This window comes from Leptopilina heterotoma, unplaced genomic scaffold (assembly GCF_015476425.1).
Source record: "Leptopilina heterotoma isolate Lh14 unplaced genomic scaffold, ASM1547642v1 Lhet_16, whole genome shotgun sequence".
NCBI lineage: Eukaryota > Metazoa > Arthropoda > Insecta > Hymenoptera > Figitidae > Leptopilina > Leptopilina heterotoma.
Window position 1 is genome coordinate 435,925 of NW_025110874.1, and position 26,456 is coordinate 462,380.

Genomic DNA, 26,456 nt, shown 5'->3' on the forward strand with positions numbered 1-26,456 from the left:
TAGGGAGAGGATCTAGTACTTTCAGAGAACTATATATGTGTTGTGTTTAATATATAGAATAATATTATATAGATAATATTAGAATATTATTAATTATAGATCTATATAATATTATATAGAAATATTATTAGGTATATTCTAAGTAGTGGATGGTTTATTATTCACTATTCTTTATAATTTTCGTGAAAAAACCCTTCTATGCAAAAAGTTTAATTAATAAAAGATTTATCCTGTATTATTATACATAGTGCTTGTGTGGGTTGAATGACTCATTATGTGATTAGGGACATTTGCGCAGGTGGTCCTGTGCATGAACAGTCTAATGATCGTTATTAGCTGACTCGATTATGCTTGAAACATGCACCCTCATAAAAACACTTGTTTTATAAAAGGGGAACTTTAAAGACGCTTTTTTAAACACTTTCAAGAATTAAACATTCATTAACATTATTACTAATTTGAGTATTTTCATCATTGTCAACTTCACTATTTTTATTCTGTCGACATAATATAAGTTACTTTATTTTCCCTTAGTAGTGACAGCGGATAAAAGTTAAAATTTTGAAGAAGTATCTCAGACATCATCTAAAAAATGTATCACCAGAAAGTTTAGTATTATTTTAAAAAAGAGCCTGCACATAAAGAGCTTTTGCCTCTGAGCTGGCTATAATTTCTAGCAAACACAAATTGGCTAGTTATTTTGTGACGGCTGATTTGTGGTAACCAAAAAATATTTGGGGATGCGCAACAAAAACGGATTGTGTATTCTGCAAACTCTCAGCTGTTTATGGAGACTACAAAATCAGTTTGCAGATGGTGCAAAGAGATACTGTGGATAACAGAGTAAATTTTTTTTACATGTACTTTCAAGATATATCAAGCTGGAGGTTTGACGTCGAGGTATAATGATGTGCACTGTCGATTATTGTCCAGTACAGACCATTAGATCTAGGCTGTTGATAAACCGGTTGTACTCAAGAGAGGTTTTCTACAGTTTCCCTCTCCTCTGGCGAGAAAACCCATCAGACGGGTTGTCCAGGCAAATGCGAGTACTCCTAATTTCAAGTTGTTCTGTAGACGCAGCATTTTATTATTAAGGTATATACATACATATAGTGTATATAATTATTACAAATAGAATATTTAACAGTGTAAAACACTTCCGTAGATAGAGTTAAGCTTATAATGATAGGACTATAATTGAAATTAATAAATTTCAAAATAGCTGCTCCAAAATGGCGACTGAAGTTAATTCCCTTCAACAATATTATAAACAAATGTAAAAAAGTGTTTAAAATAGATTGTTAGCTTGAAACTCATTACTCCATGGTTTTTGGGGTTGCTGATTACGAATATGGCTAAAGTTTTTATAAATTGAACATGGCGGACCCAATATGGCGGACAAGCAATTAAAATAAATTAAATTCTTATATTTAATAGGCAATAAGTTATTTAAAGCAGAGGTTTATTGTGTACATGGTTTTTCTACTTCTAGAGGTTAAAGTATAGATGGTATGAGCTCTAATTTAAGTCATGTTTAATCTGTTTATCATGAGTTCAATATTGTGTCAATGTTGCATGGCAATATTGAGGCTTAACTTAACATTGATTATGTCCGCCTGGTAACATGGAAACATTGTTTGGTAATGTTAATATATTAATATAGTATAAAAAATAAATAATAATATATACTAGCAACCTCACTCTCTCACTTTTTTAAAAATAAAATTAGCAATTTTAAAAATAATAGAACGTCAAAATGTTCAATTCAAATTTTTTTTATAAAAATAAAATGTGAATTGGAATATAAAGTTTTAATATTATTATAATTATAATAATCATATTTTCGGACAAAGAGAATTCAGGGAAAATTCAGGAATTTTCACTAATCGTACTAAAAAAAATTAAATTTTTAGAATTCATAAAAAAAATTTTGAATTTTTGTTTTTTTTTGTTTCACTCATAAACTATAAAATTAACACGAATTCTAATACAAAACCTTCAATTTTTTCAATTTCTGGCAAAAATTTCATTTTACATAACTTAAATCTTGAAACAACTATCATAAAATAAATTAATAATTTAATGAATACTTTTACTTAAATATTTCAAAATTAATTCAAACGGTTGCAATATGAAATTTTATAAAATTTCAATGTTGAATGAATTTAATTAGAAATTTTAATGAACTTAGATTTTTGAAAAATTTTAATAATTCAAAGTCTTCTAAAATTAGTTAAATCTGGACAAATTCCTAATTATTACCTATCTTTATAAATAAAACAATTCTTCAAAATTCAAATATTTTCAAAAAATGTTAATAAAATTCTTGTCAAAATTTCAATTATTTTCAAAAATTTTTCTCATTTTAATGATTTTCAATATCTACTATTTTAATAAAATTACCCAAAAGAATTCAATTATTTAAATACATTTTTAATGAAATTGTACGCAAATATTTAATTATTTTCATAAATAATGAAAATTTCACAGGAATTCAAATATTTACAAATTTTTTATCAATTTCTTCGGAATAATTCAATAAGTTTTAAAAATAATAAAACTCATCGTAAAATTTCAATTATTTTTAATACATTTTTAATCGAATTCCTTGAAAATGTATGTAACTATTCTAAAAATTTTTATTAAAATTCGTCAAAAGATTCTAATTATTTAAAAATTTGTTAATAAAATTCTTAATAAGAATTAAATTTTAAGAAACTTTCAATTATTCAATCAATATTTTACTTTTGTATTTAAATAATTGTATTCTCGCAGAATTTTCACATAAAAATTGATTTGAAAATGATTTTTAGTTTAAATTTTAGATAATAATAGAATATAAAGATAATTTTTAAATAATTTTTTTACATATTCAATTCTTATGTTATTAAAGTATCCGAATTCAAAAAAACATTCAGAAGAAGCGAAAATTCAGCTTTATTTATAGAAATTAAGTAAATTCCCATAATCATCCAGTACCTATTTTTTATAAATAAATAGGAGAATAATTTGCATAATAATTTAGATCAGTCAAACGAAAAAAAGCATATTACAAACAAAATGGGTATATTTTTTATTTGTTAATCATAATTTTTAAAAAAATTTCTAGTTTGTAATATTATTTTATTATAAATCATGAGAAAATACCTGAATATTTTCTATTTGTCAGACAATATTTTTTAAAGGACAAAATAAAGAAAAGCATATACAGAAACTATATAACTTCAAATTGCGGACAGAATGAAGTAAAGAATACGGAGATTAATATAGTTAATAATTAATAATTAATTTTATTATACTACAATATATATATATATATATATATATATATACAGTGAGTTCTCGCGAGTCGTTCAACTCACGAGTCGTTCAAACTCGCCAGTCGTTCAACAGCTGATCAGTGTCCGATTCACGAGTCGTTTAATTTCTAGCATGCGCGCGCCGGTGCTCAGTGCTGTGTAATTTAAACGGACCAAAGTCATTGAATATTGTGTCTTTCGGGGCGATAAATATGTTTCACACATCCCTGAAATCGCCTTGGAGGCGTGGCTTATGCGTTGAACGACTCGTGAGTTTTATGATCTTGAAAATTTTCGAGAATTGAACGACTCGCGAGAACTCACTGTATATATATATATATATATATATATATATATATATATTATATATATTATATTATTATAATTTTAATATTATAATATTTTTTAACATTGCAAAGCGAAGTTTCAAAAGGGCGGACAAAATAAATGTTGTGGTAATATTGACATCATATTATGTTGTGGTATTTGGGTATAATTAATGACTTATTGATATGGTTCCTAGAAATCTCCACTGCATCTATTTTAATTTTTTTGAACTCTCAGATAAACATCATGATTAATTATTTTTCTTTCTAAAAGACCATTTTCTTGCGGGTATACCCTTTTTTTTTTTGAAAATAATAGTTTAATACTGATGCTTTTAAATGATCTGTTTCTCAGGAATCGAAATAAATTTTCACATTCCAAGTAAATCCTAAAGCGGAAGTGAGAGAAGGAAAAGCGGTAAATTAGATATTGCGAGTATCCTGTTTATTCATGAATCTCAAGCGGCTTATTACTCGCTTCTCAATACGCATTAAAAGTTAAACTCGAGCAGCAATTACAGAGGAATTATCAGGAAAGAAGAAGTAGGAGTCAAATAAAACTTGTTCTCCTTTCGAGAGCAATTAAAAACACATTAGACACAAATTAATCTCGTTAAAATAAAACACAGTCGAATTTCTTTATCAAAATATAAATTTCACAAGCACTTTGTAATTTTCTTATTTTCTTATGCTGCTGTACCTGTATGCATGAAAAATCTCTCCTGTCAAAAAGTTTTTTTTAACGTTTATGGTTTAGGGAGTTTAATCTTTTGAAATCTTTCGGGGCCTCTTAATAATAATCGATGATATTGTAGTAGGAATTACTTTGAAGAATCGATAACAAGAACCACTTGTGGAGAATTCCAATTTATATGCTGCGTGATAGGACGGTATTCGTGGGTAAAATTTCAAATGGCCGCGTACTTAGATATCTATCTGGGATACCAGCATTTATCGTCCATGCTTTGCGGTTTACATATGTATAAATATAGTTTATTTAAAATATTGTAATGTAAAAATATTTATTTATATATAACTACAATACATAAACCTCTCTTCGATCCTCTCTTAATAAGATGTTCATCCGTAGTGCAGTTTCAACTATGTCAGTCAATAGAAGGTTAACAATGTATGTATTCTAATCTGATTTCCCAACTTTAAAATCCTTCATTTTTAATTTTTCAGGCCCCGATTTTGGAGGACTTTTGGTACACGCGTACAGGAAACCAAAGAGAATACGAACTGCATTTAGTCCAAGTCAGTTGTTGAAATTGGAGCACGCTTTTGAGAAAAATCACTATGTGGTTGGTGCGGAAAGGAAACAATTGGCACAAGCACTTTCGCTCACGGAAACACAGGTAAGATTTTGCAAAAATTTATTATCCTTGCGAATATCTTTCACGACTTGGTGATTATGCTATAATATTTTCGCACAAGCTGACACTATTACACACTCACAAACACACACACACACACATATTAAAGCTGCGAAAATGTCGAAAGTCTGCGACTATAGATCAACACAGCAAACAATCGTTGAATAAAATGCGCATTTACTCTCAAATAATTTAGTCATTAAACAGTCATTAACTGGACTAGGTGAGTATAATAACATTTACCATGAAGCGATGTTTGCTGCAATTATAATAATTAGCGACGAGAGACCCCGCGTGGATTTCTCGCGTATATAAATTTTTGTCAGCTACATATATAATTGGTTGGTAATTATCTGCAGCACGTGAATCCGATGGGAAAATCTAAAATGTTATTTTCTTTCGCTATCTTTATATCCCGTTGTCCGGAAGTTTATATTTCTAATATACAGACACACATTTGTAGGAAGGACAAAAAAATGCATGGCAATTGGGCATCTGAAGAAAAATTTAAGATTGTAAATTGTAATTCTTCTCCAAGAGTCACTGGATAATTGTTCGTTTACTTTATGTTTCCGTGGCAAAGAATTCTACCTATTACTTGTGAGTTAGTATAGCAAAGTGTGTGAGCCATGTTGTATTAAGACTGATTAGCCGTAATAGCGCGACTAATCGTAAGTAATTAGCTTGCTCGAGTCGCAAATGTAAATCTAAACCATTCTAACTTTCAACATCGACTTTAAAAGTTGGGATTTAATTGAAATTAGAAAACAAACAATTACATCAGGTCTAAAGAATAGATTTTATCTTTTTGACACCAATCATATTGCCACAGTTCGGGCAATATTGTCATACAATTTTGACAAACTATTGAGTTCAAATGTTGTGCTTTTCAGAATTGTTGTTGTAACAAACAAATAATGCAAAGCAAAATGCAACGTTAAATAATAAGATGATAATAATACGATAAAGAAATAAATTGTGTGTAACAAAATTGTGCCTTTTTAGTTTCTGATTTTTACACGTTTTGCATCGAGAAAATGAGAAGTGAATTGAACTAATTATGCAAAGTAGAGGCTTAACACACAGTGTAAGACTAATTACAAAGATAAACCTAATTACTATTCATTTATGTGCAAATGATATAAACTGTTTGCTACGTAGAAGTTAAATATAGGGTAGTGGACGCATGTAATTAATATTTTGTATTTTCTCGCTATTGCAGAATCTTTATGAGCTCTGAAGATTAGATATCGAAAATTGAATGTGTAGATCTCGTGTGGTACATATTATAACGAAAGGGACATTAAGAGTTTGAACAGTTAACAGGATTATTTTGACGATATAAGTACCTGTTAATAAAGCAGTAAGCGCAATAAATTTAATTGTATGTTTATTATGTGCATGAAATCAACTATTTATTAAACAGAAAATGCGCGCAAAGTGAAAAATAATTCCCAAGAATATAATAATATGGATGAAGAAAATTAATTCAATAATATAAGTGATTTCATAAAGATTGCTGACAAAATTCCTTATATAAAGCTTTGTGGAATAGATATATTTAAAAAACTAACTTCAAAAATTTTTTTAAAAATTTCTTTTTAAATTGTTAACTAAACATTTAATTTAACAATAAAATTTGAGCTCAGTATTATTTTAATATATTACATGGCAATTTTTCCAATGTTGACGGTCAATTATGACCCAACATTGATTATGTCCGTCCAGTAGGAACATTGCCTGGCAATTTTATAATATATTAAAATACCATAATATGTTAAAATTTATTTTATAGGGTTTAATCTTGATGATAGTAATATTATAATATTACTATCATCAAGATTAAACCAACTTCAGCGCAATTAAAGCTTGGACGGGTGACTTCCTCGAGCTCTACAGGGGTTGCGTTCTTGTGATTACACTCATACGCGTTAATCGTTAGAGTAAACATAAATAGACTCACTTTCACACTCACTTTCACTAATCTAAAATTATTTCTTACTTATACTTTCACTTTAACCAAAACTGAAATTAGTTTTTTTTTTACTTACACTATCACTTTTACTTATAAAAAAATTTAAAATTATACGTTTTTTTACTTATACACTCTCACTTTAACCAAAAAGTCGTTTTCACGTACGCTCATATGGGCGAATCTCTGGAACTTTTAACCTTTATGTCCCTCACATTATTTTCACTAAAACATCCTAAATATCAAAACTAACGATTTTTAATTATTTACATTTTTTCTATGTTTTGCTTTATTAAAGTTCACAATATCATGATTTTGCAAGTGTCATTTTCACTTTTTCTAAAAGTAGGTATATTTTAACTGCGTTCAAATAAGATTTTTTTGGAAAACAAGTTTTTAACTGTTATATAAACTATTTAAAAATATCTTAAGAATTCCATAAACAAACTTAAAATATTAAAAAGCAAAAACTGTAAAAGATATAATAAAAAAGTGTACCTCAATTTTTGTGTCGTTGGTCAAATCATCTTGGTTTTATAAAATAAACATTAAAAAACTAAATGAAAACATTTGAAGTTAGAAGCACAATTAAATTGTAATTTAAATTTTATATGCGTGATTCTTATTTTTATTTTTAACTATATTTTAAGCAAAATAATTGTTGGATACTTGTGATACTGGTGTAGTACGAAAAATATGTCGCTGGTCAAATCATTAATTTCTGCAAAGTTTCTTATTTAATTTGCTCCCAAATTGGGGCACATATTACTTTAGATGTATGTAAAACAGTGCACATTTTTGTATTTATTCTAATTTCTAATTAATTATTTATTTTACGTGGATATTCAATTTGTCGGTTGGTCAAATCAATTGTTTTATGTTGTTTATCACCAAGTAACCGAAAATATAATAAAAAGTGAAAAAATGAAAGAAAAGCGAAGAAAAGAAGATAAGAAGCGAGAAAAAAGAAAAGTGCAAAGAAATTTATGAATCATTCTATAATTATGTATAGTTATTCTTAATTAAGTTTTATTATGTTATTGAACACTAAAAATTTATTTTTAAATAACATTATAACTGAAATAAACGAAATAAAAACATTATAATAAAATATTTATAATAAAATTTAGGTTGGCTGCTATAGAGTTTTGGGGTTGGAAGATTAAAATGTTCTTGATTGGCCCGACGGTTGACAAAACTCCAAAGAATTTACTTGAAGAGATTTAAAATTTTTGGTTGACCTAAATCTGGGCCACGGTTAGTCTGAAGGTCGCAGCTTTTTTTGCCAATTACTTCATAAACCGCACTTAATGGAAGTCGGTCCTTAAAGATACTTAATATTCAGTTCATTAACTAATCATTATTATAGTTAAAATTAAGAAAATAGGGTAAAATTGCATGACCGCAGTATTATAATTTAGTTTGATAAGATTTTAATAAGTAGGTACCAAAGTATAGTTGACATTTTGTTTATATTTATTTAATAGTTTAAATCATTCTTCAAAATTAATTTTCAGTAATAAAATTTCTATGGGTTCACGAAGTTTTACATTCGGTCCTGACAGTAGATACGTGCGTCCTGAAAGTAGTTCTTCGTTTTACTCAACTTTTGAATAAACTATGAGATGCGTCGGCGAATGCGTAACTAAATAATACGCATAGAAAGACACCAAAAGTAAATCACTTTATGAATAAATGCATATACTATACTTCAGCCTTATATTTCCAAGGTGGAAAAGTTAACATTAGCTAATGCTACTAACGTTAGGCTAACGACATTTTTTGATCACTAATATCAGATTATAACTTTTCCACCTGGGTTCTATTAATCCTGAGATTACTTTTTGAACACACTTTGAAAACTATAATACAATATTATTGTAATACAATAAATCTGAAAATAATTCTAAATATCATCATACTGCCCACGTGATAGCCGATTTCCTCAACTTTTTGAGTAAATTTTATTCAATTCATTTTTTCCGTGTAAGAAAATAGCTTACAATACATTTTGTGTCTCGTGTGGTATGTATACATCGTGACTGCAAAGACAAAAACGCCAAGTTGTCGCAGCATCTTCTCTCTCTCTGGGTTTGAAGTTAAAATTTTTATCTCCTTGTATGCCAAGTTCCTTACTTTCTTGAGCCAGGAAGAACTCGGTTACATTCGAACAGATGGATGACAGCGCATTCGTAATGCTTTATTCTTAGTCCGTCGACGACGCGCCTCATTATGCATAGAGAATTGTACGCGGCCTGCATAATATGTAAACTTCTCCATTACCGATCAGAGCAACATAATGCGCTATGAAGGATTCACCGGTTGGTGCGAGAGAACATTTACGGTTCGCCTTATTATGAAAAATCTCGTGTGCCAATCTTTCCTTATGTTGAGACGATCAACCGAAAATATATTCCTCACTCGGAGAAACACTTTAGCATAGAAAAGAGGCATCTTACTTTATGTGTGTATACCGCTCGAAACAACTGAATTTATTTATATGCATTATTGAAATTTAACTCTTGCAAATCTATGATGCACCATTTTCATTGCGTGCACTGCAGGAAGAACAATTTTTCATTCTTTTATCTTTGCTCCTTTATTTATTGCAGATACAAACAAGATAATGTTAGATTCTTTTAGACAATCGCAGCAAAAGCCGTGACTTAAAATCCGTCAAATCAGTAATTATTATAGAAATTATAAAAACTAATCATAAAAATTATTTTAAAAACTTTATATTGTTTATTTGCAACTTTTCATTCTAATAAAGCTAGAGAGTTGTAACTTTTTCTTAATCCCCTAGCGAATCTCCAATAAAGTCTAAACTTATAATAATACCCCAGGTGGAAAAATTAACGTTAGTTAACGTTAGCTAATGCTACTAACATTAGACTAACGTTAACCAACGTTAGGCTAACGTTAGTCTAACGACATTTTTTGATCACTATAATATCAGATTATAACGTTAGTCTAACGTTAGTAGCATTAGCTAACATTAGCTAACGTTAACTTTTCCACCTGGGACCTCAATGTCAAATTTTAAAATAAAAAGTTTTTCCGTGATGATTTAATGATTAAAAAAATAAATAAATTACGATGTTCAGGAAATGTTGCAAAATAGAAATTAATTTATATTAGAATGATGCATTCAAATCAATTTTTTGCAGGCAGAGAATAATCTTTCATATTATAATTGATGCAGATTAGACTAATGGGAAGTCAATCATTCCTAGAATTATGACACGGTTAAATAAATTTTTTTCCGTCCCATTACCAATAATAATAGTAACTTTTAATTTAATTAAGTTTTGTCGTTTTCGCAATATTCTATACACTAATATTTATTTTAATTTAAATTGACAATTACGGTTGAAAGTCAGTAGTTTAAATAACAAACAGGCTAATTGTTACTTTATGAAATGACCCCGGGGGTTAATGGTGCTTCATACATATAATTAATTATAACTGGTTTGAATATGGCACAAGAAGAAAATTATTATTCATTTGTAGAAATATATAGTATACAAGAAGCTTACGCATTTTGTATTCTTATATGAACTGTGAGGTTAAGTATACAAAAGAATTACTATTGTCGTTCATTACACTTCTAAACTTACAGTAGACGTATATATATACTGTTAAAAGTCTATTGAATGGTTTAAATAAATGTAAAATTAACCAATATTAATCTTCGTATTCTTTCATTCATTCTGTCCGCAGTTTGAAGTTAGTTTCTGTGTTTGTTTTTTTTTTTCTTTAAAAAACATTGTTTGACAAATAGAAAATATCCAGGTATTTTTTCACGATTTATAATAAAATAATATTAGAAATTAGAAAATTTAAAAAAAATTATAATTAACAAATAAAAAATAAACCCATTTTGTTCGTTATATGCTTTTTTCTTATAATACATTTCGTTTGACTGCGATCTAAATTATTATGAAAATTATTCTTCCTTTTATTTATAAAAAATACTAGAAAATTGTTAATTGTTAAAAAATTCCGATTAAGAAGTAGGAAATATACCCATTTTATGCATAATTGTTATTTTTCAATAACAATATTGTTGACAAACTGATTTCTTTTTCTCTTGGGAAGAAAAACATTAGATATTCCCGTTTCTTAATATTTTTTTAGAAAATTCTCAATTTTCATTAGAAAATAATTTGCATCAATTCTATTTCTTAATTTCAATCGTTTTAATAAAATTCATAGTTTTTTAAAAATAAACGAAAAAAATGTTTATAAATTATATTTGTCAATTAGAAAATTTAATTGAAAATGAAACTGAAAATTTTTGAATTTTTAGAAAATAAAGAAAAAAATTTTATAGAAAAAAATGTTCTGTTAAATTTATTTACGAATATCTTTAATTATGTAAAATTATTCGAAAACAATAATTTCTTTTTTAAATATTTTAAATATTTAATTTATTATTTTTTCGTAGGAATTAAAATTCTTCAAAACATTCAAATTCAAACCTTTTTGAAATTAATCAATTTTAAAAATATTGTTATAAGACATAAAAATAACGATTGTTATCTATATGTTTTATAATAATTAAAGAGGATCTAGTGTTAAAATCATTATTTTATATTTTAAGAATATTGTAACTGTAACTTCTTAAAAATTATTTTTCTATTCTATTATTATCTAAAATTCAAACTAAAATTCATTTTCAAATAAATTTTCATTAGAAAATTCTACGAGAATTCAATTATTTAAATTCGCAAAAGTAAATTATTTATTGAAGAATTTAATATTTAAATAATTGAATTCTTTTGACGAATTTTAATAAAAAATTTTAGAATAGTTACATTTTTCAAGGAATTTGATTAAATTTGTTTTAAAAATAATTGAAATTTTGCGAAGAGTTTTATTATTTCTGAAAATAATTGAATTATTCAGAAGAAACTTATAAAAAATTTGTAAATATTTGAATTCCTGTAAAATTTTTATTATTTATGAAAATAATTAAATGTTTGGGTACAATTTTATTAAAATTGTTTATAAATAATTGAATTTTGAAGAAGAATTTTTTTATTTATAAAGATAATAATTAGGATTTTGTCGAGATTTTTTTGTATTTTTTTAACATAATTGAATATTGTGATAAGAATTTTATTAGGTACTTTTGAAAATAATTGAATTTCTGCAATCATTTGTAACTTCTTCAAAATTCAATTTTATTAGTGTTTTTAACTAAAATTCTTCTACAAATCTATTATTTTTAATAATTAATTAAATATATATATATTGTCAAATTCAACTAATTTTAAGATTTTTAATTATTAAAGTTTTTCAAAAATCTAAGTTCATTAGAAATTCCAATTTAAATTCATTCAAGATTGAAATTTTATAAAATTTCAAATTAAAACCGTTTAAAGTTCATTTATTCATAAAAGTTGTAAACGTAACTCTTTTAAAATTGAGTTAATTTTGAAATATTTAAGTAAAATTATTCTTTAAATAATTATATTTTATGATATTTGTTCAAAATTTAAGTTATTTAAAAAGAAATTTTTGTCAGAAATTGAAAAAATTGAATGTTTTATATTAGAATTCGTGGTAATTTCATAGTTTATGAGTCAAACAGAAAAGACACAAAAATTCAGAATTTTTTTTATAAATTCTGAAAATTTAATTTTTTTCATTATAGGTACTTTTAATAAAAATCCCTGACTTTTCCCTGAATTCCCCATGTCAGAATATATGATTATTATAATTATAATAATATTAAAACTATATATTCCAATTCATATTTTATTTTTATAAAAAAAATTGGAATAAAAAATTTTTACGTTCTATTGTTTTTAAAATTGCTAATTTTATTTAAAAAAGTAAATAATAAAGATAAAGAATAATCTCTGCCATCTATCGATGTGTTCTAAAACAAATAGTTGTAATTCCTATCAATTCTTTTGCTTGAATAATTACAAGTTTTTTTTATTCTGCAAAGTCACTTAATTATCATCTTAGCTAGGCATAACTTCTGCAGATTGTTTCTCATTGTATCGCTTAAGTAGAATTACTTGACATAATTACCCACGCGTGTATACTTAAAATGCATAAAATGAACTTCAAAGTGTATTCATATGTCTTCCTCAAATTTTTTGTATATATTCGTTATCTTATAATTCGAAATTTTTTTTTTTACTTTCTCTAAAAATAAAGGATTAATAATAGTAATTTAAGAAAAATAATTTATTAATAAATAGAGAATTTAATAAAATTAATAAACAAAATTATTAATTATTATTATTTATAAATTCTATATATAAATTTTGGTTTAATATTAAATTTTGAAATATAAAAATTACATTGTTATTCCGCTTAAACATTTTTAATTTAAAAATATAGTTGTGAATCTTCTCCATACTGGTCAGTTAAAATGTCGTCAAAGTTTCTTTTGTATATTTCATTTTATATATAATAAGGCAGCAACCGTAGTTAGTATCTTTTGCCACATTTCGTTTTAGTTAACTGTTCACGTTTTGTCGTATGTCATTGGTTGTGAGTATAATACCTTACCTACACCTTGTACACTCGGTAACATGAACCCAGGAGTATATAATTTGCATGTAATAAACTACACCTACGAGTTCTAAAGTTGATTTTCAAGCTACAAATCCTTACCCACAATAGAATGTCACTGTGAAGTAAGCGGCGAGATTATACCGACATTTAAAGTCAATATCTTGAGTAAATAAATATGTTAAATAGTTGAAAGTTCAATAAAACTTCATTATTTAACGTAACCAGAACGCTGTTATTATTACTGATTATTATTATATATACATAGAAAAAATATAATAATAATTCTGAGCTATAAAGTTTAAAAGCTGTTTAGAAATAATTTAAATAAATAAATGATTTAATTATTCTTTAATATTTATAAGATAATGTTTGTTGAATTAATTAATTTAGATTGATTCCTTACAAACATTATTTTTCAAAGTATTTTCAATAAGTTCTATTATTGTTTATTTAAATAAGAAAAAATTTATTTTCAAAATAATAAAAAAACGTTCAACTCTTTAAGATTAAATTGTATACAAGTAAGTTTCTTACTTTTAATTTTTTATATTCGGTTAATTGTACACAGATTAATTTTTTACAATAAAAACTTTAATAATTATCTCTTCACAGACCTTATTGTGTTTAACAATGTTCAATTATTTAACTATATGTATATAGAGTTGAACATCATTTATACTATAACAGACTTTATTTGTATAGAGTTGAATAGATCACAATTTTTCAGTATACTTAATTGAACAATGAAGAGTTAAACATTTAATTTTTTTTTAAAAATGCTTCTGTAGAATTAATTTGTGTAAATTAAAAATAAATATTTAATTTATATGTATATGTATGCAATTTTGTCGTATAAAATTAAAAGTTTTATTACTTTTAAAATTTATTCTTGTAAAGTTAATCTGTGTACAAATTATTTGCATATAATTATATAGTATTAAATTTAATTATAACTTTTTTAAGTTACAAAGTACTGTTGAAAATAGTTATTTTCGAAATTTCTATAGCAAAAATGTCGATTGGTTCTTTGAATTACATAAATCTTAAAAATAACAATTTTCAGTGGTTGTTTTTACTATATTATGAAGATAGTGAGTATAATTTATTTTGAAACTAACAAAAAATAAAATATTTTTAATACAGAAATTCTGAAAATAACTGTTTTCAACAGCAGTTCTTACTATAACAAATGCTCGTTACATCAAAAGTCTTTATTTAAGATTCAAGTGTAATTTTTTAATCTCTCAAATCGGCTCAAATTTTTACACACACTGTAAAATTTTTTTTGTGAATTTTCACCAATTATTTATGGTGAATCTTCTACATTTTTTGAGAAAAATGCTTTTCCTTAAAAAGCTGGTGAAATGAACCAAAAAATTTAATGAAAATTCCCCAAAATTCTAATGAATATATTTTTCCCAAAAAATTGGTGGATATCATTTAAAAAGTTAGGGGAAATTTCCATAAATTCTAATGAAAATGTTTTCCCCAAAGAATTAGTGAATATTATTTAAAAATAGTTAGGGAAAATTCCCAACAATTGCAATGAATATAATTTTAATCACAAAATAGGTGAATACAACCCAAAAATTAATAAAATTACCCTAAAATTTTTAAAATACAATAATACGCTAAATTTATTTGATGTGATTTTTAAGTAATTTTATATTATTTTTGTTTAAACCAAAACTGTCTTCTTATTTAAAAAGTATTACTATAAAGTTTTAACTTCACTGTAAAAATTTTGGGAATAATTTTCTATAATATATTTCTGTTATTTTATATCAAAAAGTTGGGAAATAAATTCCAAATTCTGTTGAAAATATTTTCAAATTTTTTAAGAAAATTATACACAAGCACCGCGTATAATAATTAAGCTTTAACTAAAATTTTTATCATGTTTCGTAAAATATTTTCATTTTAAACTAAAAATATAAATTGTGCGTGAAGATATCTTTCTCTTTTTAAAATGTTTGTCACATCTGGTTTGTCTTAAGATGACCAGCTAAGGGTTCCGCCTTGCAAGAGATCCTATTTTATGACTTTTCAAATACCGGTTTTTTGTATCATAGGTTTATTTCGACTAAAAGTTTGTGAAATTTTTCGAATAAAAGAAATATTTGAAAAATTTTCACATTTTTTTAGAAGTTTTTGTCAAAAGGTCCTTTTAGCGTCACTTGCTTTACAGCATTTTCCAGAGGAATTAGATGAAAGTCTTCTTGTTTTTACAGTGTTTTAAATAAAAAATGAGTTTAAAATATAATTCAAAATAAATATATTATAATATTATATTTTATAAGTATTGAACAATAGTGAACGACAATAATAAATTTTTTAATCTACTTGTGTGTATAATCAGTTAATTTCAAAGAATTTCAACTCCTAGGGATAAGTAATTTTATTGTTAGTGTGGGTTATAATTAATATAATATGGTTATAATTAATATAATATTGATACTATTTTATTAATGTTCTTTATAATTGTTTATTATGGTTTTTGAATAATATTTTGTAAATTAGTTTTTTAATCAAAGATATTTTGAGAAATGAAAAGAATCTCTATAAACTACAATTATTTTCTTCAATTTTGGTAAATATTCATCATTAATTGTAAAATTTACAAAAAAAAGAAATTATTAGGAATATTTTTCCCCAAAACTTTGTTGAATATTGAAATATTTTCTCAAAACTTTCGGGAAAAATGCAACAAAATTAAAGGAAAAAATTTTCCCTAAGCGTTTGGGGAATAATTTAACTTTGGAAAAAATTTTCTCTAATAGTTTGGCTTAACATCAATATTGTCTGGACATTATCGTCGAATACCAAATAATTGAGCAATGTTGATAAAGATAATAAGAGAATGCGTAAATTTTTGAGGAATAGAAGGATGAACGTATAGAAACAGAAACAGAAAGATGCATTTCGAATTTGTCAAGAGGTCGTAGACGTTTTTGCAATTCCTTCGATTTCACCCTAACAAAACAATGATCATCTTCCCCACTGTATATAATATAAGTAAAATTGGTTACATGCCTCCTCCCTTGCACAATGAATTTATTCGCGATGTGCGTATAGCGAGGTTCGAAAAATAATATCGTCGGTTTATTTTGTGTACATCCGATGAGGGCGCAATCGTTATAGGGGGGATTAAAAATAATGTTCCGAACGTGACCACTGTATATTGAGGGGATTAAACACCACTCCTCATGTGACTTTTCATTGGTTCAAATTTCACCTTCAGAAATTTTTTATTATTCTTTCTTTTTTAGATTATGAAAAAATTAATAGCATTTTCTATTTACCTTTTATTGTACGCAAAAAAAGTTATTAAATTCGTGAATTCTTCAATTTTTTAATAATATTTATGGTGATCGTTTTTTAGTGTAACATTCAATTAGTTTTACAATTTATTTTTTAATACTTTACTTTTCGCATTTTTCAACATATTTGATATATGCGTATATGCATTATCTCAACTCGAAAGATAAACTATTAGGTGAGCGACGGGCGGGTTGAAACTTTCCACAAATATTTTTGGCAAACTTGCTGACAATCTAAATCTGCTACATTAGAAACGAATATGGAGATTATACTATAATAGGTCTAAATTTGAAGTATTGTATGTTTGAAGGTAAACAATTTTTCATGGAGAAAGTAATAAATGCGAATAGGTACAAAAATATTTTATTCATATGCATTTCCGGAACCTCAATTATTAATGTGGTATTTAACATCAGTGGTTTCATAGATTCTTTAGGCTTTAGTTTATTTTGAACCGTACAGCTTTATGCATTTACCGCAGGACCGTCTTTGTACGACTGACGAAAAATTGCAACCCTAAGTGGGACTCAAGTAATTCATTCACCTGTTTTCTCTTTCCACCCAATTTTCCTTAAAGATTCATTTCTAATATTAATATTTATAGTTGTAATTCCAACATTTATCATTTTTGATTCGCTTGAAACAGATCGTCAGCTTAATCCGCAAACTTCATAACTCCATTTGACGCAACTACACATAAGAGAGCATAAGTAAACTGTTTACATGCACCACTGGTTCCTATATATATTTCGCGATTTTGATTTGTTGACATTCAAAATTCACAGAATCCTATTTTTTACGCATTAAAAAGAAATTCTTGACCAAAAGTGGAGTTACAAGAGGTTTGCAGGATTAAGGTAATGAAACAGTCTTATACATTAGGTTATGCCTGATTTCGTATTTGCTGAGTGTTTGTATTGACGGAATGGTTGCGCTTTTTCAAAAAAATATGTAGTTCTGCGCGATATGCAGGTGTATATAAGTAGGCAGTATGGTATATAGTAAGAGAGGCCAATGTAAAGTGGGTATAGAAAATGTATACGACTGTCACACCGTTTACGTGCTTGGCGGTCACCTGTCACTTACGCGTTCCAGAAGCAGCTTCAATTACGTACCTATTTATGTGTAACTCCATTTGCGTACAGTGCACTTTCGTACGTGCCGCTTTGACTGAACTCGAGGCAGATATTTATCCACATATATGTATATACGTATCAACCTGCTGCCTCAGAGAGCTCATTATCTCACCTGTGCGATCGCTCCGTGCGATTTTGCGCTCGTTTTCATCGCAACAGTGTTTCTTCTCTTCTAGACTTCATCATTCTCTAGGGTGCTGATTATATTTTGAAGCGAAATAAATATATATTCATATAACGCTCCAAAACTAGATGATGATTCGAGATTATTAGGAGTCTCAATTATTTGATTTTTATAAAATCATTATTGGTCTTTATTATAGTTTTAGTGTTGGCTATAAACTATCTGTATATACAATCAGATAAGACTGATTCTATAAAAATTAATTTTCTTTTTTGCTTCCTGGTAGATGAAGCTTAGTAATTCTTCACCTAGATAGTATATACAATAAAACTTACTTGGAAAACTTGTCTGAGATAGTAAAATGTTAACTGTACAAGCTTGTCGTAAAAAATTAGTGCAACATTCCAAATTATGATTGCTGCAAGTTTACTACAGAAGCTTATAAGCTTGCCATGGAAGATTGATATACTTACACAAGGGTGGTATGAATAGTATAGAACAAATCTATGAATTGAATTCTACCCCTCGTTTTAAACACATAGCTTCGATTTTGTTTATTTACTTCAAAAAAAAAAGTATTTTATTTACTCGTCTGATACTCTGATGAAATTCAATTCACTTTCTTGTTTTGCAATATTGATTTTCGCCCTCGTCCTCTTGTTCTCTGAACTGCTGTTTGTACAATGACGTGCTGGAAGCAGCAATTTCGAAATAAAAAAAAAATAAGTTGAAAAAAATGGAAAAAAAGAACATTGCTCTCCACGTGTTCACAGCTCCCATACAGCATGACAAGATCGTGTGTAAATTCAAGAGAGTTGGAGTGTGGGGCGATCATGAGTACTATTCTCGGATTGCGATGTCGCGGGGATGGCTGTAGCATCCGGGAATGAAGCAGTCAGCCAATCGGAGGCCAGGACAACTCGTGGTCTCCATAGCAACCCATCGCACAGAGGGTGATTACCAAATGGGGTAACTCGATTAAACGAAGCGGAATTTCTTCGTGCAATGATTTGGATAGGGACTCCTCCGACTTTGGGGTGGGTTATATTGTGAAATGATAATACTCACTAAAAAGGGGTTGTTCTATTTGTCCTCTTAATCACCCAATAAGTGCCCTGCTTTTATAAAGGGGGAAAGTTGCAAAGTACTATATCCCATCAATTGCTATAACACGTGTGTGATCATTCGATTACAAGATTGATTTAATGTTTGCCAATTTTTACTTTTCGAAATTATATGTTTGATGATGCTTTTCATTTATTCAATTCAAATCTTGTTTTTATGCATTGTATTCAATTGAGAAAAAATTTTCTCATTAGTTTTAATCATCACCCTATCTATTTTTTTATGTAATACTAATTTATTAATTCCATTTTTTTATTTGCACGGGTATTTGCATACAATTTCATAATTCAATTTAATTTTATCTGTATACAAAATTCATCAGTATCATCTACATTTTAATTAACCAGACATAAATATTTCATAATGCATATATTAATAACGATACTTTGTGTATATAATTGTACCCAAAAAAAAACTAAATGCATATTTAATTTTAAAAAAACTAACACTATTTATAAAATTATGTAAGTTGAGAGAAAATGATGTGCTACTATGATTCTTAATGTTTATGAAACGTCGTTTTTATCAGATAAAAAAAATTTGATTCGCGTACTTTATGATATACATTAAAAGCAATTGAACACAATGTAAAGACTCATTGAATTCATTAACATTTCATTATTGGATCAGGTTATCACGGTTTTTCTAACCTGATGGAACGATAAGATGAAAATAAAAATATTTACTATCTCAAACGTTACGAGTCACAACAAGTTAATGAAATAGCTTTTCAAAAAAGGATTTTAAGAGTATAAAAAAGTCAAATTTTCCAAAATATCAACAAGTTTTGAAATGTCTGTCGTGAATGGAAGGCAGACTCTCTGCGACGGACGCTAATCCTGTGCTTGTCAAAACCAACCTTGATCATATTATAAATAGGGTTTAGAGAAACGTGAAATTTGATCGAAAACGAACCCTTAATCTATAGACTTCTGAGCGTAACGGACACAATACTGATATTCTACATTGATACTTATATATAAAATGAGTTACCCCTATTTTCTCTTCTTTTTTTTGTCACCCTTTCACAATGTCCGTTTTGTGCGTATATGGTTTATATGTTCACACACTGTTGGACAAAATGTTCAGTATAGCAGTAGTCAATTCGCTGACAATAAATAGGGAGAGTGAATGCGGACATTCATCCTTTCCGATTCAAATGGGACAACCCATTGTAATCGGATACTAGTTTTAGGGATTGATCCCCCATTTTGGGTTTCTGAAACGTTTGCAATCGGAGGGAAGCTTTAACTAGTTGCCACTTAATTTGGTGACCCCAAAAACTTTATAGAAGGAGTAGTGGAGGGGGAAAAATCGAGTTCATCGCAGCCGGATTGGCATACACTCACACACACACCAACCAAAGGGGGGACGTGAAATATCGAGGGTGCGAATTAAAATTCTCAACAATCCTATGAGGGTTTGAGAAAATGGCGACGGTTTAGATTTACTTAGACATAATGCTCTAAATCTATAAAATAAATATGGATCTACCATCTTTCTTCCTCTTTTTGAACAAAAAATTCTACAATTTTTATAAATAAATTAACTTTGAATGGTTTTAATTTGAAATTTTTAAACCCTTAGCAGTTTAGTCAAAATAAGGTTTTTATGCTACAAATGTGCTAAATTTTTTTTAATACTTGATATCATTATATTTAATGTTTTTGGGGTCGCTGAATCCAAATATTTGGTCAAAAATTCAAAATGGTGGCTTCAAAATGGCGATCAAAAAATTTCAAAGTTTACGGATTTTAATTTTTTTCGTTCACCATTTTGAATTTTTAAATTTTGACTAAAGATTAGAATTTAAAGACCTCAAACCCCCGAATGAGCGCATTTTCAGCCAAATTCATAAACTTTAAAAATTTTGAAGCCGCTATTTTGAATTTTTTAATTCTGATCAAAGATTCGGATTCAGCGGCCCCAAAAAATTTAGAATATTCATTGATATTCATATCATACAGTGAAGGGGTTAATATATATTTAATTAATTATTAAAAATAATGGATTCATAAAAGAATTTTACTTAAAAACGCAAAAAGAAACTGAATTGTGGATCAGTTAAAAATAATTGCAGAAATTCAATTATTTTTAAAGAAGTAAAATTTATTCTTCGCAGAAATTCAATTATTTTCAAAATTTTGTTAAATTCTCGTCAAAATTTCAATTATTATCTTTATAAATAATAAAATTTTTCTTCGAAATTCAATTATTTTCAAAAAGTTTCCTCAATTCAATGATTTTTAATATTTATACTATTTTAATCAAATTTTACAAAAGTAAAGAATTCAATTATTTAAAAAAAATTTAATAAAATTCTTTTTAGGAATTCAATAATTTTTTTAGAAAATAATAAAACTCATCGCAGAATTTCAATTATTTTTAATATAATTTAATTGAATTCCTCGAAAAATGTAATTATTCTTAAAAATAGAAACTTATTAAAAATTAATCAAAGGAATTCAATTATCTTAAAAAGGTTTACTATAATTTATTTATTAGAATTTAGGTATTATTTTTAAAAATTGTAATAAAATTCTTCGCAGAAATTCAATTATGGTTAAAAATTTACAAAAATTCTGGTGAAAATATCAATTATCTTTATAAATAATAAAATTCACCAAGATAATAAAAATTTCATGGGCATTCAATTATGTACAATTTTTTTATAATGAAATTATTTTTAAAAATTTTATTAAAATTCTTTTGAAGAATTTTAATTATTTAAAAATTTATTGATAAAATTCTTTCTCAGAATTCAATTCTTCGCAATAATTTTATTATTTTCATAATTAATCCAATTTTTTACTGCGATTCAATTATTTTTATTGCAATTTTAATCAAATGTCTTGAAAAATGAAATTATTCTTAAAAATTTTATTAAAATTCTTCAAAAGAATTTTAATTATTTAAAAATTTTTTTGATAAAATTATTTATGAGAATTCATTTCTGAGAAACAGTTCATCAATAAATTATTTATTTTTGTATTTAAATAATTGAATTCTCGTAGAATTTTCTTATAAAAATTGATTTAAAAATGAATAATTTTATTAAAAATTTTAGATAATAATTAAATGCAAAGTATTATAGCTCGAATTTTTAGATATAAAAAGAAATAATTGAATTTTAAAAAGATATCAGATTATAATCTTTGAAAGTTTGAATTTTTCATACTTTTAACTAAAAATTGTGTAGATTTAATTTTTTTGAATAAGTTTAATGGAATTTTTTTTTGAAATTACTTCAAGTTTTTATTTTCTAATATATATTTCATTGAAAAATTTTGGAATACATATACCTTATAATCGAAATTTCGTAAAATTGAACTGTAAACAAATGGATTAGAAAATTGTCAAAGAACTTTGTCAAAAAAATATTAAAAATAATTGATATAAAGAAGAATATTAGTTTAAAATTGTAGAAAATAATAATTGAATTGAAATGATGGAAAAAATTTTGAAGAAGTTGCAATAACAATATTTTTATAATATAAAATAATGATTTTATCAATCGGCCATCTTTAATTATTATAAAATATTCTCAGAAGTTGTTGAATTTCAAAAAAGGTTGAGATATTTGAATTTGAAAATTTTGAAAATCTTAATTCTAATGGAATTAAGATTTATTTAAAAAAAGAAGTAATAGAACATTTTTCTGAGTAATAATTTATAGACTGAATTAGAATATTCTTTAGAGTCAGGGAAAAAGTAAGAATTTTGTCAGGAAATCAAGGGAAAGTCAGGGAAAACTGAAATAAAATTTTTGTGTCAAACTCCGTTTTTAACCTGGAAAAGTCAGGGAATTTGAAATGAGAAAAAGCGTGGCAACCCGGTATAATGTTAAATAATATTCAAATTGGAAGAATTTTACTTCACTTTTCTCTAATTGATTAAAATTCTAGATTAAATTAAACTAATTATTAATCTGATTACAAACTATGAATTATTTTAATATTTTTATAACTAAAATGATAATTAATATTTTTTATAGAAAATAATTTAAAGAATGACTACTTTTATGATTACAGGTGAAGGTCTGGTTCCAAAATCGGAGAACGAAGCACAAAAGAATGCAGCAGGAGGAGGAGGCGAAAGCACAGCAACAATCGGGAGGAAATAGTAATAATAATGGTAATAAAAACACTCATCACGTGAGCAAATGGCAACAGGAAACTGGCGACTATCATCCTGAGGATGAGGAAGAGGAGCATATAGATCCGGAAGCTGATGAATGTTCGAGTGGGTCCGAAGCGTAGCTGGACGTATTATGTCTGGATTAGAAATCCAGAAATTAGAGAAAAGACTACGAAGCTTCAAGTGAAAATAGTTTTCAATAAGAAAAAAAAATTGTTTTTTTTAAAAATAATTATGAAGATTTCTCGATAGTTCACTTTATACGGATACTTCTCAAAAATTTTGTTTGCCTTGAATTTCTGTTAAGGGACAGTATTGTCTGACAAAGTAGTCTCCTTATACAGAATGGTTGGTCTTATTTTCGGTGGAACTAGAAAATAGACGACGAAAAATTAATGAATTTCTTTAACGATTCTTAGAATTATCAAAGATTTTTGGTTACAGAAGACTAGTTTCGAAAATGTCTAAAAAAATTTCTTGTGAATTTTTTAAAAGTATCCTTGGCATTTGTTGTAAAAAAAAATTGATCACAATGAATGTGAAATTTTTAAATTTGACTGAAAAAAAAGATTATTTATTTGCTTCCAAAGATTAGGACGCAATCAACGTTCAACTGATATATGTACATATATCTTGCCATATGTGACTCCCATAAAAAATTCGAGTACAGACATAGGTAACTGTACATATATATAATAGATATTAAATGCGCCACTTACGCGAATGAATCATAAAGCATCCTTCGTGTCTATTTTGTAAATAATACCAGGAAGAAAAGAGAAAGAGTGACTAGAATTTCATAAAAATTAAAAGCATTAAGTGCCAAACTTAATATTTTAAACCCAGTGTAACACGATGTATTTACAATATTTAAGTCGATGTTCTCGGCGAGCAGTATTCCTTTTTGTCAAATCGATGTTTCAATTGTACTGACAATTTTATTAAATTATTCGAAAAAGCCAACTTCGAACTTGTGACCTGCGAAAGAAGAATTTATACTGTTTTAATTGAATTTTGATTCTAATTCTTCAAAAAAAAAATCAATTATTTTTATTTGTAAATTCTAAATTCTCCAGTGTTCTATAATAAGACAATTTTTATCTATAGTGTGATAAATTATCTATTTATTATTATAAATAGCTATTTATTTAATGTGACAAAATTTTAAAAAAATGTAAATGTAAAAATGTTATTTTTTAGAAAAGTTTGTTTGTGCTTGTTATTCTTGTGAAAAATATTGTATGATCATTGCAACAAAAAAGTTAGAAGTTAACAAAAACTTTCGCAAGTATACGCTTTCGGACAAGTGGCTTTTGTGCTTGTAAATAATATGTAAATAAGAAATTGTGATTTCTCTTGACGAACTCGAGACATAAAATTCTATACGATAATATAAAAAGACTCAGTTCGTGTTCTAATGATAGAGCGAAATAAATTATATCAACCTCTCCACAATAATTGTGACTGTTCTCTTTTTATTTATTTCCCTCGTGCATGTATTGATTCAAGTGTTTTTTTACTTTCAACCAGTTACATTTTAGATGTAATATGCTTTGCTGTACAATTTATTCACATTTTCGTGCTAATAGTGATTGCTTATCATTTCAATAGTACCTTTCGTATTTATAATTAAAATTAGATTATTAACATTTCCTCGTTTTAATTTCAACGTCAGCACCATTATTAATCACGTAGTGAATAATTTAATATTGTTGAATAAATTGATAATTTATTTTGTCTATTCATTACTTAAAGAAAGTTGTTTAAAGAAAATTTTGTATAAAATTGAAATGAAATTATATTTGAAGGAGACTTTCTGGAGCATTATTCTCTTTAAAAGGGTTCTTTCTAGACAACAAACATCAAAAACAATTTTTTTAAATGTTTAAAATTCTTTATATACATTTTTCTTAAAGAGTCGAAAAAAATGATTTGTCTTTGGGTCAATTTACCCCACAGAAAATAACAGGGAGTAAAAATGTAAAATTTTTGAGATTTGTTGTCTAGTTTTGTAGATAAAGAATCTAATGGTTTTTAGTTTTTGAAAATCGGTTCAGTAGATTTCGAGTAAAGTGTCTCCCAGTTTTCAAAAGTGTTTTGGAACAGTAATTTTATGATAGGTACTAAGGAATGTTTTAAAGCAAAAAAGTAAAAATCGATTTTTTGAAATCCTTGACTTGAAAGTCTTCTTAAGATGCTAGTATTCAGTTTTTTTCAGATTTGATTTAGAATACAAATTTTCGATCAATTTAAAATTACTTTTTTCATTCTGTTTAGATTTACTTTTTTTGAGAATTGATTTTAAATTTTAATTAAAAATAAGATTTTAATTTTGTTTGGTACACATTTTCGTAATTCTTTTTCCCTCGCGCGGTAGCGGTCCAGCAAGTTTGAAAGTTCATTTACTGGTCGCAAGGAGTGATGGTAGCTGATAATCGTTTGCTGCAAAGAAGTAATTACAGCAGGATGATCGTGGATACTTTCTGTTCGTAATTAAGTGAGTGTCTAAAAGGATAGCGTGTCTATTCAAATTTCGCAATTCTTTGCGGCCTTGATTGGATAAATTTAAAGTTACAAATTCCCATATTTACACAACTTTAATTTATACGTATTAAGTCAATTTTCATTCATTTTTATTCGCTGAACAGATCCATTCACACTTAATGAATAATTTCAATTTGTTATGAAATTTATTGCTACTAGAACAAACGTGGGCGAGTTTTGTTTTTGTCTTCCTAATTTTTTTTATTATGATGAATAAGATAGAAAGATTATAATTACTCCCATTAATTTAGACCATTACTTAACAAAAATATGTGAAAGAAGTTAAATTAATAAATTTGTAATCGTAATCAAGTATTTATGGATATTAAAAGGTATTCTTAAAGAATTGGAATTAAATCTTTATGAATTGTGTGAATGGAAAATTTATTTGCACATAATGCTAAATTACATGAATTAATTATATTAATATTAACTTTAAGATAAATGACAAATAAATTATTGTCTGAAGAAGCTACAGACTTTTTAATATTATATTATGTAGGTTTCGAATCTTTAGAAATTTCCACATTAATACCCACACAATACAAGATCT

The 26,456-nt window shown here is 26.6% G+C and overlaps 1 protein-coding gene across 1 annotated transcript in view; it reads left to right on the forward strand.

Moving 5' to 3' along the window:
- LOC122498797 (homeotic protein empty spiracles-like) overlaps nucleotides 1-24,817 on the forward strand; it is a 37,209-nt gene extending 12,392 nt beyond the window's left edge. Inside the window, exons 2-3 of the mRNA XM_043606708.1 lie at nucleotides 4,814-4,986; nucleotides 23,254-24,817. Of these exons, the coding sequence (XP_043462643.1) occupies nucleotides 4,814-4,986; nucleotides 23,254-23,481 (401 nt within the window). The 3' untranslated portion in view covers nucleotides 23,482-24,817. The remainder of the gene's footprint in view (nucleotides 1-4,813; nucleotides 4,987-23,253) is intronic.
- Nucleotides 24,818-26,456: the final 1,639 nt, after the last annotated feature.